The sequence below is a fragment of the Calonectris borealis genome, chromosome 3 (genome assembly GCF_964195595.1).
Source record: "Calonectris borealis chromosome 3, bCalBor7.hap1.2, whole genome shotgun sequence".
Lineage (NCBI taxonomy): Eukaryota > Metazoa > Chordata > Aves > Procellariiformes > Procellariidae > Calonectris > Calonectris borealis.
Genome location: NC_134314.1, coordinates 104,745,877 through 104,762,385, shown reverse-complemented (window position 1 = coordinate 104,762,385; position 16,509 = coordinate 104,745,877). Strand labels below are relative to the sequence as shown.

Below are 16,509 nucleotides of genomic sequence, written 5' to 3'. Positions count from 1 at the left end.
CAAACTAAGTCTCCTTAAAGTACAACTTAGAAAGGCCTCAGGAAAGAAAGCCTGGAAGGAAACAAAGTCCTGGGTCTGAAATGGGGTATTGGCACATTCTGTTCCTCAAAACCTCTCTCACTGCAGCAAGTATGATTACATCCTAAGTCCAGAGCTATGGGCAACTCATGGAAAGCAGTTACACAAATACCATGTGTTCTCATGAAGAATTTGAAGATCAGAGGTACAACCCTGCCACTTAAGTCTTTATGACATTCTTCAAGAAGAATTTGTTCTAAAGGGAGATGAGGGTCTATAGGAAGATTTTTTTTTTCCTCTCCTTACTAACAAAAGAGCCTGAGGTACAGAAAGCACCTTGAAAGTGGTTGGATTTGGGGTTTTTTTTTGTTTGTTTTGGGTTTTGTTTGTTGTTTTGGTTTAGGGGGGAGATGTGTGTTTATTTGTTTTTTTTTGTTGTTGTTGTTTGTTTGTTTGAAAGGGAGCTATTCTCATTGTCTACGGAAAAAAAAAATAAAATCAGAAAGCCAAAAAATTTGGTTTTAGGACATCCTGGCATATAAACCCCTCTTAAAGATTTTCTACTCTTCAATAAGAAATGCTTTCACTAAAGGAATAGTCAGTCAAACTGGGGAACTATTAATGTGATGAGAAAGATTTCTGTGGCTCCCCCTGGAAACAAAGATGAATGGGACATCAGTTTTTATTCCTTATGACTTGCTCCTTTAGAAAATAGTGTCAAACGCCAGCTTGTCACATAGCATTAAGTTGTCTCTTAACAGAAGATTTTGCAAGGCATCAATAGGGTTTAAAATAATGTTTTGTTTAATTCAAGACCATACTAACATGTCCGTCTCTGCTGCAGAAGCAGTGCTATCCCATGCTTATTATCTGTGTTATTTGTTAGCAGTACTATCACTTAAGGGTTGAATCAGAACTTAGTCAGCAAACAGTGCAGCAGCCTTAGGTCAGTTCTGCCTCTTGAGATTTGCAAGGCAATTTGGGGATTTTTATTGCATCCAGGTTTTGTGCCACAAAGACGTACATCTGGCTGTGTTACAAGCTTTGTTATTCACATGAATGCTCAACTGTTTTCTCAGACTCATACAGATTCCAAGGATCTCTCTATTTAATATGCATTCTGACAACAGGAATAAAGTCAGTGCACCCAGAAACATCCACATGCAAGAGACATCTTTAAAGCACCACGTATATTTCTGCTGAAGAAGAGTCTCCCATTGTAAAACAATTTTTGAGATCCCCAGATATCAGACTGCCTTCTTAACTTGTTTTCTTCTTTTTTTCAGACGGTGCAGAAATTGCCATCACACATTCCCCACAATTTTTTTTTTTTATTTCCTATGATCCTAGTGAATTTTTACAAAGTTAGTAATCCACAAGAAAGTTTAAATATACACACTTGACATTTATTACTCCAAATCACACCACATCCTTTTATTTGAAAGCCTAAAAAGCATGCTTGGTAGTACCGCCAAACAATTCAACATTCTGCTCACAGGCACAATACTCAGATACCAAGGTGGGAAACTCCATAACACAAGTCAGGGCTGAAAGCCCTGTGACAAGCATTTCATACATGCTTTTAGATTATTTTATTCTCTTTTTACTAGAGAGACATACCAGCTTATTAAGAGTGATGTGGAAAATTGAATTGAACACACCTGCCAATGCTGAGTCACAGCGTTCCACACTCCCACTTTCCCTGTATGGCTTGTAGCCACCAACTGGTTGCCAATGAAGAACAGAGCATCTACAGGGACTCCAAGACTGAACACTCCTACAAAAAATGAAGAGTCTATGAAGCTCATCTAAAATAAAGAGAAAAAAACAGTAACAATGGAATCTCTCCACTATTATCATATGTCACATTTATTACAGTAGCAAGTAAAGAGCAGCCAAAACTGGCTTTGCAGTGTGCTAGGTGAGGTACCATTCAAGCAGCAAACTGGGTTCCATTAAATTAAATGGCAGTGTGATGTCATCTCTGCTGATGCAATCATTACTCGGGAAGGAGAAAGGAGGCAAGAGAAGGAAGAAGAGCCCATGTGAAATATGCATTCCTTATTTTTCTACAGCCCTTAAGTTCTCAAATGGCTTTATACATCCTAAGACATTTAAAAATAAATAAATAAAAATCCTATTACAGCAAGCAGAATTTTTTGTTGTTGTTTTGTGGTTGTTTTTTTTTTTAATCTGTGACTATTAAGTGTCATTTAAGAAGCAGTAATTTCATGGGTTTTGCTAGACAGACAAATTTATGCCATACTAGTTCGCAATTACCTTTTAAAATATTACAAGTTCTCACCATTTTTTTTTTTTGAAGTCCAATCAAACAGACGTAGTCTGAAAACATATTTTAGAAACTAAATACGGCTACAAGGCTTCATCCTTATTCTTGGGAAAAGATTGAACAACCCCAATGTGACACTACTTGAATACATTCAGATTTCTCTTTTAGCAGAAATACTTGAACGCAGAAAAATAAGCAGCCTGCAAAAACCTATTTCTTTCTTTCTTTTTCTTTTCATCTCCAGATCTTTAAGTTTGGTTACAGTCCATGAGTAGAGCGTACAGGCTATTAAAAATTGAAACTATATTGGGAACCAGTTTCATCAATCATCACACACTATTCAAAATCTGGAAGATAAGACTTACCAGCAAATGCTGGCCTTCCAAATACAGCAAATGTGGCATCAAGAACATTTCACTTAGTAAAAATCAAAACACTGCAGAACATGACAGGCATTGATGACTATGGTTATAGAAGACCTTAACATCTGAGCTTTTCCACAAAACCTGTCCTCTCTTTAGAGCTTCCTAGTCTCATCATAGATCCAATATGAATATTTTTAATTGAACTGCAAACTTGGATAGCCTACTACATTTTGCACTATTTATTGTACCATGTATTTCAAAGTTACAGCAAACTAAAAAGGTCTGAGATCATTTCCAAGTTTGCTAGCTATGAATTCCAGCAAATTGGCCCTGTAAGTAACTGAGTTTGTAAGTAATTTCAGGCTAAGTTTTACTGCCTGGTAAGTAGAAAAGTCATTACTACTGGGGATACATTACACTATCAAGTGTCAAGCTTCACTCACAAGTTTCCTATTCCATACTGCTCACTCTACATATTTATATTACTCCTCACTAATACACTTTAACTGCAGCAGACAGGTATCTTCAAAACAAGAGTACCCAATAGCTGGAAAATTTCCCAACATTGTTTTGGACAAATTCAAATGAACAGAGTGCCATTCCCAACAAAGAAGCAGCCCTCTGTTACACCCCAAGACGGAACCTCAGGAAGCTCAATATATACTTCTGTTTTAATTAGGATGCTAAACTGTTTTCCAGAGCACAGTACGATCATTCGATGCAGATAAGATTCAGCAGAACAGGGCACATGAAAAAGGCAATAATAAAAAATCCACAGAAACAACTAGAATTGATTACTCCAGAGAAGGATGAGGTCCAAGGAAATCAAGGAAGACAGCTTGAATGGTCTGGAGGAATTTGAAGTGTCAGTCCTGCTTAGGCTCAACAATCTTGAGACCCGTCCACAGGGGAGATAATGCTATACGTAATGACAGGCTCTTCTCTTAAGGGTCCCTCTCAGTAAAATACTGCTTACAGCAGCAATCCAGCAGCAGTGTCTTATGTAAGTAATATTGAAAGGAAAGAGAGCGCTCTGGGAGAGCTCTATCACAAAGATGCCAGCCCACACAATTTTCTGAGGATGGTGTCGCCAGGCTCCAATGACTGTTTGGAATAAGCGGTTTCTTTCAGAAGATGATAGCAATATACTCTATCTCTAATACAAAGCAGGACTGCAAGCATTTGCCACTACAAAGAAAGAAGACAGCTATATTCAAGTTATTACTATTTAACACAAGCATATTTTAGTTTTTCTAAACCAAGCAGCATGACCTATTATCCAAAAGAGGAACAGTACATTTTGTTCAAATGTTAGTTGGACTAAAGATTCAATCCTGATGGCACTTTCTCTCTAGCTCCCCCCGGCTCCAGGTGGCATTTCCTTTGCTTCACAATGTCACTGCAATGCAGCCTGTTTAGCCAAAGTGCTTCCTTCAGTTTTGTTGCCATGTTCAGTCGTAGTCTGAGTCATCAGAACCTTATGATATTGGCATATTTTAGAGTTTTTATTTCAAGTAAAGTTCACTTATGTTTTTTGCCTCTCTTCGCACTTGACTTCCAAAAATCTGAGATGTTGCTTCACGTATCTTATTGCAAATCCCAAGGTAACACAAGCAGCTAAGTCAAACCAGAAAATGCAGGAGGAATGTAATAGCGTAGTGTTTAAAGCAATGCCTATTACGGGAGTACAGTTGTCACACTAACTCTTCCCTGCCTTTAAGATTTAGTCAAGGGGAGCATAACAGAAGAAAAGGCTTCTCAAGTACAATATTTACTCCCTGTTTAATAGAGATATTTCACATTCAACTGTTAGACACACCTTTCAGATTGGTTTATTTTTTAAATACAATGGAACCTCCTTTTCTGTTTTGCTGACCATGATTACCTACAAGAACTCTATGAGCAAAAGTGCAGTATATGGCTGCATTGTCTCATGCGAGACCTTTGCCTTTCCCCATCTTCAAATATGACTTGGTGCTTCCACTCATTCAAGCACGAAAAAAAGGAACAGCCATTAATTGCTAGAAATTGCCTGAGCATCTTTCAAGTAAGCTCTTCCTTTAAAGGCACATGGATCAAAACTTGAGTTTGGTCATTTTGACTTTAATTAATGACCACATTAATTCTCATTACTTCAACTATGGAGATACATCTAATAAAAAATTAACTCAGCATTAAGTTTCAGAGAAAAGTGTCCACGTAAGGAGATTGCTGTCATACTTTGTTAGCAGTATTCACTGCCAGAGGAAACAGACATTACTGGCATAATAGTGGTGATTCAAACACCAGGGATCAGGCTAGAGGAAGTTCCTAATAATGTTCCCTTCACTGCCTCCCAAACTTGCCCTGTATTTGAACAATAGTGAGTCAGACAAGCCATCAAATCAGTACCAAGGAATATTTACTTCTGAAAATGCCTTCTTGCTGTTTCTAAAGCCACCCTAATTATGTGTCCTTCAGTGCCAAGGTGTACAAGCAATAATTCCTGTATGCTTAAGGCAGCAGAGTGCGCTTTTTCCCTACCTAGACACCCAAGTTATAAAATTAAGAAATTTTCATCTTCCAAATTCCATTTATTAACTACATTTGACAGAGAACCGAAACCTTTTCATCACCTCCGTGTAAAAATATGGCTTTAATAAGACAAAGGAAAGAAAAGAGTAGAATCTCTCAGTATCTGTAGCTTTCCATCTCAGAAACTTAGCTCCTTTGTACTATGGCCTAGATTCAAATGCAAGTCCAGGGAAAAGTAACTCTAATTTGCATCTTCACACAAAAACTCAAGCTGAACTGAACAGTAAGTATTAGGTAATATCCGTTCAGTAATCAGACTACTTTTTTATTATTCATCTTTTTGTTTTTGAGAAAGGATTCCTCTAGCATGACAGAGAAGTAAGTTAATATGCTCCAATATGTTGCTTACTGTAGCTTGTTTTGTCACTTTGTGAAACTGATTACTGAACACTGCTGATTATACATACCTCAAAATAAGGTCACGGATTTCTTTCTGGTTAAACACACACACAAAAAAGAAAAATCCCAAGCAATTATAGTTACCAATTTCACTGCCACTACCACCATCTTGAATGCTCCACAAGATTATGCTACTCTCCGAGGCAACTGCAACCATCTTATCCTTGTCTCCATGAGGTCCTCCAACCACCTTGGCGTTGAGAGCCACTCGCTCAATTGTCCAGTCCAGATAGGGACTCGTGAACACCTGCTGCCACCCAGATGATTCTTTAATTCTGGAAGGACAAAGGAGGGAACAGGGAGCAGAGGTTAGAGATTCAGAAACAGACATCTCAGTCTAAGCCTGAACCAATGTGGATGATCCAGCCAAAAGCTTGGGCTAGCCAAATGCTACAGAATGAGGTTCAGCATAAGACTTTAGACAAAATCTCTTTTAATTTCCAGAGGCAAGGTGTCTTAGGTATCATGTAAGACACCCAATCATGCCCTAGCATAAAGCTGTGCTATCTAGTCACATTTTCTGTTTATGGTTTACTGTAAACAGACTATACTGAATTGACTATAAGCTTTATTTTTAGGGAATCATTTGCCTGTGCAATTTTAAAGACTTACATGATGCCAGAAAAGCACAATTTATCTGATTTAATTTTAGGCAATAATTTAGATACTTTGCAACTGAGCTAGAGCACAGTAAATCTAAGCAGTTAAAATTATATAAATGTTAACATGGAAAGCAGAAACATATCTATAGTATTTTTTGCCATTGTTGCCATTCTTTCACTTCAGCATTGTATCCTGCCTGGACATGAAGCACCACAGATCACTGTGCTCTACCCATACAGCCTGCAGAAGAAACTGTGGTGAAGTGAATTAAGAGCAGGACTGCAATATCCATAATCCTTTAAATGCAACCAAGACATTCTCACAAGCTTTATTATCAAGCTTTGAAGACTTCTGCCATACTTCAAAGGGAAAAAAAATACTATCTTTAGGATGCACTGTGCTTTGCTGTAGTTTTTTTACTAAAATAATTATCTTAAGCATTTAAATAATATCTGTTACAAGAAGCATAAAAGTTACAGAACTAAACATCTGAATATATTTCATTTCTTACTGCATGGGATTCACTGTCCAGTCCACTACAAATTACCACTTACTTTGAGAAGTGATTCTGGCTAAAATTCAGATGTTGCCCTTACATTAAAATAATCCTGACAAGAATCTTAAGAATCACATCACTTGACTGCAGCATAGTAGTATAAAGCAAGCTATATTAAAATTTGGGTAGCCGGAAGTTGTTTTAAGTGTATGCTGTCCCCTCAAACACTAGGTATTCAAAAAAGTCTAGGCAAATTCACTTGTCAAGCAATAAAAACAGACAGGTACTAAGATGCAGCAGAGAGGGGGGGGGGAAAACTGTTACCAAAGCTATATAAGAGCAGAATGGAGGAGGGAAAATCCCACCATTGTATTCCTAGAGCTCCTGCAAGTTCCAGAAGAAAAAATATTCAAATCAAGACAAGACTGCTACCTTGAGTCACTATGCAGAAAAGCAGCATTTTAAATTGGCATATTGACCTGTGCTCTCTTTCAGCAACCATTCAAGTCTGACATGCTTCATCAAAAGCATCACTAATGACTTAAGTTCAATGGTAACAAGTCACATTAAGTAGATTACTAAGCAGGAAAGAGGCAGAATCTTTCACTTAAGTGAGCTAGCATCCAAGTAAAACAGTCAGAGATAAAATCCTAAGGAGGGGACAATTAGCACAAAGACAATTGCAAACCATTGCCTCTTTCTCCAGTCAGACCACATTCAGCATAATTAAGAACATTAAGTAGAGCAAGAGAAGCCACATTTAGTACAAATTAAAGCAAAACAAATTGCAGTGGTGAATACAAGAGACAAGTTAGATGTGATTTAAGTTACAAAGTTTAAGCAAGTAAATTAGTATTCTATATAGTGAAAAAGGCAGCAATCTATGGCTTCAGTTTGGCAGTAGAGAAAGAAGCTATTCACATCACACTCTTTATTCTCCCTTCTGTTTCTGAACCACACTATGACAGCAGTGTTTGTTTTTGGCAACAACTCTTGTTAAAACATTACTTTTCATTGAAAAAACAGCCACGAATTAAATCAAGATTACCAGATGTGAACTAAAAACAGCTTCTGTAATATGAAGGTGTTACTTATCTTCGCATGATCTTAAAAAATAGCCAGTTTGTTTACAAAACATTTAAAGACACTTTTCAGCCTTCCAGGTGAAGTAGCAAGTGCTTAACAGTTCTGCTAAGCCAAAAACACCTGAAGTTTAAGACAAGGTATATCACTTATGTAGCAAAAATCCATTAACTGTTTCAAGTTCTTTGACAGTCTAACTTCACAGACTGTCTTCAAACCCATACAGTAGGAAGAACTTTTTAAATTAATCTTCCCTTTAAAAGCCTGCTTTAAAACAGGCTTTTGAAGCAGTTAATTGGAGTCCATTATTTTTGCAATGGCATCAAGAACTGACATCAAAGCAGCAAAATTCGAATTCCTATCAAGCAGTTTATTTGCATGAGCAAAAGTGGCAATTCATATTTATAGGAGCAGACTGAATGCATGTGATCTACTGTCATTTCAGAGTAAAGCAAACTTTTTGCTTTGCTCATAACAAATTATCAGGTTTTTTTTAGATTCCTATAACCTGACAAGCCACTATATCCATACCTGTAGCAAACAGCAAAATGGGCATAGGCAGCTACTATCCAATTGTGGTGGCCAGCTACTATTAGGACTTTCCGTGGGTCCACAGGAAATCCTAAAAACAACAACAAAGCTAAAGTCAGTCAAGTGATGGGTATTAGAAGATGAGCATAGACACCTAGAACAGGATAGAGCTCTCTGCTAGGACATGCAACAGAAAGTTGATAATGAAGTTTCTCAAGAAACATTTTCAGCTAGATTCTAGTTAGCAATATTACTCCTCACAATCCTTACAACTATTACAGTTCTTACATGGCAGGAAGACATTTCATCTCAGTCACTACAATGCAAAGTGTTCATAAGGAGAAAGAGGAAAGTACGTGCCTCAGTTTTAAAGCCTGCCAAATTGGTAAAAATTTGAGGATTGTTATCAAATAAAAAAGTTCCTTCCAAATAGTTGGTGCAATCCTGTATTTTTGTTTCAGACTGTTAAACTGAAATTTCCAATATCTCCGAATATCTATAGCTCCTCCATTTATTATCTAGTGGGAGCATGCCTGTTTCTGATCTATAACTAAATTAGGTTTGGCAGAAGCATTGGATGGCACTGGAAATCAATGGTTATAGTACTTCCCTGGATTAGCTCTCAGCCTTGATAGGTGAAAGAACTAAAGCCTAAAGACTGCATCTTCTATCTCATTTTCCCAAGACTGTCCTCTTCCAAACCCACAGCAACTCACAAAGAAGAATCAGCAATTCATATCCAAGGCTTATTCTTCTATTACCTGGATATAGATTCACTGTTTAACATACTCTAGATTTTCCTAACACTGCCAGAATTTACATGATTATAGTAGAAATACAACACTTTTAACAGCATCATTTTGCTTGCAAAGTCAAAAGCTGGAAGATGACAGAATTCAAGCCTATCTTATTTACAGTTTTTATATATTTTATATGGAAAATACTCTATATAGTCAAACAACTGAAGACTACCTTTACTCTAAAAACTCAACTCTTGCAGGGCAAGAGAGGCACCAGGAGCAAAAAAGAGGGGCAAGAGCAGGAAGGAGGTCCTGAACAAAGACCAGACACTAGCCTGTCTGTTTTTTATCATGGCTTTAGTACAGTGTAAGGCATTTGTCTAAGGGGCCGTACTAAGACTGCTTGAAGAACGTTGATCTGCCTTTCTCTCAGCCTCATGTCTTGATTGTGCAGCAGTGAGCCTTAAATACTGTATAGGGAGTAGCGTTTAAGTGTTCAGCAATTTAAGATCAGGCAAACATAGAATAACAGACTGAAACCAGAAATAGTCACTCAGTTTTTATTTCCCCAGTGACAATCATCTTTGCAATTTGTTTTGGTTTTAAAACTGACATTCCTCACCTAGCCTGACTGTACCTTCCCCAGTACCAGCAAGTGTAGGTTGGACACCACCTCCATGAATCTCACTCTCAGAGCAGTTTTGACCAGTTCTAACATCAGCCGGTGGCCCAGCAGTATTATTTATTTTACGGTTGGGAATGCCTATAAGAGAAAAGAGATGTTTTGTCCCACTCCATGAACTTTGGCAATATAATGGATATTCATTCACTTTCAAAACACAGGATTAATACTTGTGCATTTTGATCTAAAGTCTAATTCATCTGCTGTAAGAATTAGGCAATATCGTAACACTGAAACAGAAAATGCTTTTGCTCTCTACGTTGATGTTCACAATTTAAGGAACGATCTTCAGAAAACTTGTCAACAATTGGCTAGATATCCCCTAGACTTCAGGTTAACACATGAACTGTGTTCATCTCTACAGAGAAGTAAAAATCTAACAAGTACTCATGTTGTTGAGGAAAGCTCATTTGTGCTGATTTGTCATCTAGACATAGGGAACCTAAAGTAATTGTACCTCCAGAAAGAAGAAAGCACTCCACGCTGATAACATTTAACTGAAATGTACTTGAAGAACCTCTACTCTAGTCTTCTACCAAACACAGCCTGCTTAGTGTTAACATGCCACCCCCTGCCCTGCCCAGTACTCTAAATACGCCATTTCATACAGCATACCGATAAAAGCCTAGTTTTTGAATCAGAATGATGTTCAATTCAACCATTCATCTTAATGTTTCCATAGGAAAGCCTTCTCTGGACAGTTTGACAGCTAGAATAACTATTCGGCCAATCGCACCCCACAAACTAAAGCAGTAAGTGACTGCAAGCAACATCAGACCATGAATACAAAAATACCTGGAGGAGGCAGGTAGCCATGAAAAAGGACGCTGCCACAAGATGAGCGTTCCAGTTCTTCACATAGTAGCAATCTTCTCACTAAGGAGGAAACACAGATATGACCATAGCTTTTACTTCCCAGGAAACATTACATGATTTCAAATAACCTCCTGTATCGGTAAGTTTGAAAATCTTCAGGGTCACAACTGCCCAGGACTTGTAAGTGGGTCATCACTATAGTAATAAATGTGAGATGAGTTCATATTTAAAAAAAAGAAATTACCTAAAGGAGTGATTCCATAGAATTCAGCTTCATGCCTGAGAACATTAATACTCACTCCCCTAGAGAAAGAAAAAACAAAACAAAAAAAAAGCAACAAAACCCACAAGAACAGAGCGAGTCAATACCTTGAATATAAATACTTGCATATAACTAGATATTACACAATGTGAACATCAAGCTACCTGTTTACAGAATTACCACCAAATGCATTCAACATGTTGATGTTTGAAATCTCAAAGTGATCTTAATATTAATTATCTTTCATTAAAATAAGGATACAGAAACAATAAAGAAACACATTGCCATGTTTAAGTTACAAGAATCCACTAACAAAATATAATGCTACCATTTCTGCCTCCACCATGCCATACACATACTCTAGACATGGTCCCAAATCTACCAGGGAGCTGAGTCATACACTAGGCACCCAACTTGCTGAGTAAAACTGAACAATCCTCATTTGAAAAAGTTTTCTAATGCAGCTGATCAAAATAATTTTCATTTGAAATAATTAGAACTTCTTACCGTAAGTCTAACTCCTTTGTGCGAAGAAAATTTAAAATGGGTGCAAATGCTGCTGGATCTCGATCAATAAATATCTGCAAAGAAAAATTGCTGTACTTTTAGCATTATTATGGAGCAACTGTCAACTAAAATGCTTTTTTATGCTGCGCATGGGAAAGAGGAGTTGAAGATGAGGCAGTCAGCAGACAAACATAACCCAAAGTTTTTGGACCGCCCCTTTGCTCTCATTATTATTCTACCATCCACTAATTCAACATTCTTAAAAGACATATACATAAACATGCTGCAAATAGGCACTTAATAAATGTGTTCTTTAAGTTCTAGAGTCTCAATAAAGGTCAATGGGTATTCTCATTTTCTGTCATGTGTTCAGAATGCAGTAAATGTAATAAGTTTAGACTTTTTTTTAAATTAAGTCAATTACTCTTACAACTACCTCTATGCTTTTAGCAAAGTGTGTGCCTTACTATCACTCAGTAACATTGCTGTAACTATAGTTTCCCATTTAATAATATCATACACACAGATTGAAACAGCCATTTTGCTATATATATATATATTTGCCAACAAAAGCTACATTTCCACGTCAGGATTACTCAAATACATACTATCTAATGGAAATTACCCCTCCCTCTGCAATATAGCAATTAGCAGTTCTTTCTGTTTTTAAAAAGTACAGTTTCTGTCTCTGCATTGTCTGTACAATGCAGAATAAGCACAAAAATATGCACGTTGTTCCAGACTCATTTATCTCAGAACGAAGATGGGAACCAAGAAATCCAGCGATGTCACTAATTTTCATGAAAGTTTGGAGACCAGACCGGTGACATGACATTCAAGTAGTTACATCTGAGACTTTTATTCTGTCCTAAAATCTTTAAAACGTCACTAGACATAACTAAATTAAATACTCCCAGTCATTCTCCTGCTCAATAGCATGAACAGTATTGCAACTAGGTTTTGAGATTATAAGAAAGAGGATAGTGTATTTTGTATTGAATCTAACAAAAGAAAAGGAAAATACATGGTGACATTTTGAAATTATTTCAAAGTCCCATATTTTCCTCCTACTGAAATAAGTGATAAAACATGGACAAAAGGTCAAGTCCAATTGAACATTACTCCTCATGGACTCTGAAGCAGAGATGGTCCTGTCAGCATTTTAAACACAGGCTTCTGCAACGCTACTATTAGGGGTTATGTAATACAATAGTGACAGAGAAAATACTGGCAAAAGCCAAAACAAGTTTTTAAAAGCCCAGGAGTGTGAACGTTTTTAATTCATTTGGCCATTTGTTTTCCATGCTTTTAAGCATAGCTGACTTGAGCAGTGTAACTCCCATTAGCACCCACAGTGAATATTGTTTAGGAGAGAACCTAACTAAAAGCATAACACTAAATTAATGATTTATCAGTAGGTTTATTACTCACAGCACCAGTTTCATCCTTCAGCGTTGAAATTCTTCCACTCAGCAAACTGAAACACAGGAAATCTTCATTAGATATCCCCCAGAAATGTACTAACACAAATACAAGATAGCAATGCTCTCGGTCAGTTTGCTCTATTTGTGTATTGTAGATTGTGTTTTCGTAAAACTGTATAGCTGAGCAAAGAAAACTGCCTAGGTAAGGCAGAATGCTGGTGAGGGTGACACATCTCTCCTGAACAAAGGAGCAGTGCATGCACACCTAAGAAAAGGCTAAGAGCTGCATCATAAGGACCTTCAGATTCCCAAAGAAAACAGACACAAGGCCTAGCCTGAAAGGATAGAAAAGTTTTCCCAGGCACCCAGAGGGCTGCATAGTTTGTAACAATATAGTAAATCGGTAAAAGCTGCTGAAGTAAAAAGGAAGAGTAAACAATCCATTCCGCAAGGACTTACTGGGCAAGAATGGGGTAGATGAGTTTTTACACCATTTCACTTCAAAGTTTCTCTCCCATCAGATCAAAGTATTTTGCTCCAGATCAGTAGAAAACACAACATCAAAACCTTGTTTTACAGATACGAAGCAAACTAATGTCAATAGTTTTATTTCAAGATTCCATCCGAGTCTAGATAACAATTACCTCTGAGGTTTTCCAGTACTGGATGACTTTCAGAACAACCTCCTTAGATTAGTGTTGAGAGACTGGGGAATAGCAAGGGACTTCCTCCTCATACCTTTCCTTCCATGGCTCAAAGAAGGTGACATTTCCCTGGCACTCCATTTATCTGAACGTTTCAGTAAAACAGGAGCAGGTAATGCTGCCTCTGTGTCAGCTGCCAGGCTTTTATTGGGAAAGAAGTCTAAAGTACAAAAATTAAATGTAAGGAAGCAAAACTGCCAGCCTTTAGGTTTTCTTTTATGTGTTTGGGATTAACTGGGGTGGTAGAGGTACAGCGACTACAGCACAAAATTACGAGGGTACAAACAGTAAGCAGCACAACCTACAGAAGTAGTAAAAGTTAGCAGAAGGATGTTCAATAGTCCCACAGCTCCTGTATCACAAGTTAAAACTCTCAAAACATTGACTAAATTCAAGGTACAGCAATAATTAAAAAAACATGAAAGGCAGTGCTACCTTGTATGGTCAATAAGATCACAAGTGGCAATGTAGTAACAAAGTCAGTGGCATCTCCCTTTCCTGCAGACTTGGAGACTTATTTCCACAGCACTCCATCTAAAAAGTGACAGCTCTTCAGCACATACAAGCTGCCATAGCATCATTCAAGATAGAAGATACCTTTTGGATAACAGCTTATTTCAAATTAATCTGTCCCATTGCTTGAGATAGGGAAAAAACATTAACGAATAAAGACACTATTTATGGCATAAATTAAGAACTGAGAACTTCTTTTTTTTTTAAATGACTGTTAATTTGTCTTTCTTTAATGTGATGATATAGTACAAATACCTAGAAAAAAAGGAGTCTGGAATCCACATCAGTGTTTGTCTGGAAGTGCTGAACCTAGGAAACCAAAGTGACAAGTTTAGAATCAGCTGTAAATTCAGAAGGAAGTCTGCTTTATCAAAATATTTTCACTTGTCCTACAAAGCTGATATCAAACAGGTTTGGGAAGTTTGAGATCATTTAAATGCCTGCACAAAGTGAAAGAGGTTGCAGATTCTTTGCACAGATTGTCTTTAAGCATGAAGCAGGACTGTCCAGAGACCCCAAAAGTGTCATTCTTTATATGTTTGTAACACACTGTCCCAAACATCCTACATTTTCTGGTTCTCATACGTTGCAAAAAACCAAAAACCATCCCAACACACCACACACACACACCAAAAAGCAGCCGCTAAAACGTAAGTTTATCAACAGCATGCTACATTTGTCATTAACTGCATGTTACTCTTACTTAGGACTCAAAGGGTGCTACATTGTGCACTACAAAAGACTACAGTGAGCTTCAAGTTAATATTTTACAGTAACTTTAAGTATTTGCCATTTTGTTATCTGGGCCTTCTTAGGGGGACCCAATAACAATAACAGTTAAAAGAAAGTAAGTATTTACTCTGAATCATATTATGAAATAATACAAATTATAGTATTACTTATGATGCCAGACAGTATTTTACATAATAAATAACGATCAACTATTTTATACTTCTGGTTTTGATTTAACATGAAGGAAAACAACTGGACTGGCAGCTTAGACAATTAGTTCATGCTCCACATCAGCTCTCTTGACTGTACATATCCTCTTACGAGTACCATGACTAAGAAACCTTTGGTGACCTCTTCATTAATGGAATCAAAAAAAGAAATGCAAAAGTAAAATTCCATGACAACTTTCTATACACTACAGGAATACATTAAAAAATATTTTTGAAATAGAAGTACTTAATCATAGTTTTGCTAGTTTTCACTGCTTAAACACAAAGGCTATGTGGAACTACCATCCTGCATAACACATGGATTGTGTAGCTGCTCACTGCAAGCATAACAATGACAAATCTGTTCTTAACAGAAAATCTACAGTATCAGCGTTCTAAGCACAAACATGCACAAAGTCTTTCCTAAAAAAAAAAAAAATTACAGAGAATCAAAGCAGTTTTCTATTTAAATGGAAAGTAACTTCTAAGTATATTCACAGTTTTGCACAGCTTTTATCATCAGTAATACAGATCACTACCCTTCTCTACTTTAAGAGTAAGGGATGATTCATTTAACTATATTATAGTATGTGCATAATAGAAAACAATGAGTTACATGAATTTTATCCAAGATTAATCCAGACATGGCTTGTAACTATGAGGACACATGCAGCATCACCACTTAGCCCTTTTAAAGGTCTTCACAAGCTAAAGACTTTTATTGTCTGATACTTTAAATACTTTACAACTTTCAGATATTTTTGTGGTTTAAGAAAAAAGAGAAGGAAAAAACTAGAGGACTTTCGGTTTCCCAGGAAGGTGTGTATAGGTAGAAAGATATGGAAAAAGTACTAGAACCACAGCTAATTGGCATTTTCTACAACACTGAATGATAAATGCTAAATTAATTCTGAAGCAATAAAAAAGTCTTACGGGACCATGAAGACATTCAGGAACTTTGAATAGATGTTTGAGGACTCAATGGTACTATCTTCTCAATACACTACAGCACAATTTCTGATGTGGAGGCATGTTTGCATTTAGGCACATGAGTGAAAGTCAACTATTCAGAGGTGTCAATATTGAAGTTTTGCTGCTGTTTTGACCAGCTGGGTTCCACACTAGCATTTCCTAAGTCAGTTAAAGAGCTTAGTAGCAAAACAACTGGGACTAGTTCCAAAAGAACAAGCCGCACAATAAGGAGGACAGGAAAAAGAGCCATCAACTGATTTCACGTTCGCCTCCTTGCAACTTTATCAGTGGGTTTAGATGGACAAGGATTTTCTGTCTGTGATTTAGCACTATGGTACCAGTTTAGTAAGCAATACCTCATATTAACATATACTTTAGAATTTTTAATACATATACATTAACCTATGTAAACAAGGAGACAGAGTCCTCCTTTCCAGGATGCAGAAAGAAGCTTAGCTAGCAACGTTTACACGTACATGTGCATCTGCAGCTCCATGCAGCTAACATGCAGTGGTCAGATAGACATCATGTGAGGAAAACTAGGCAAACCCAGTCCAATATCCTCAAATACTCTTAAGCAGGTGACAGC

The 16,509-nt window shown here is 37.1% G+C and overlaps 1 protein-coding gene across 1 annotated transcript in view; it reads right to left on the bottom strand.

The window, feature by feature from the left end:
• The window catches only part of KCTD3 (potassium channel tetramerization domain containing 3), a 33,209-nt gene that overhangs the window by 14,265 nt on the left and 2,435 nt on the right, over positions 1-16,509 (bottom strand). The window contains exons 2-10 of the mRNA XM_075147082.1: positions 14,263-14,316; positions 12,798-12,843; positions 11,367-11,440; positions 10,842-10,900; positions 10,577-10,657; positions 9,722-9,862; positions 8,360-8,450; positions 5,731-5,921; positions 1,680-1,795 (exon numbers count right to left, since the gene is read on the bottom strand). Of these exons, the coding sequence (XP_075003183.1) occupies positions 1,680-1,795; positions 5,731-5,921; positions 8,360-8,450; positions 9,722-9,862; positions 10,577-10,657; positions 10,842-10,900; positions 11,367-11,440; positions 12,798-12,843; positions 14,263-14,316 (853 nt within the window). The remainder of the gene's footprint in view (positions 1-1,679; positions 1,796-5,730; positions 5,922-8,359; positions 8,451-9,721; positions 9,863-10,576; positions 10,658-10,841; positions 10,901-11,366; positions 11,441-12,797; positions 12,844-14,262; positions 14,317-16,509) is intronic.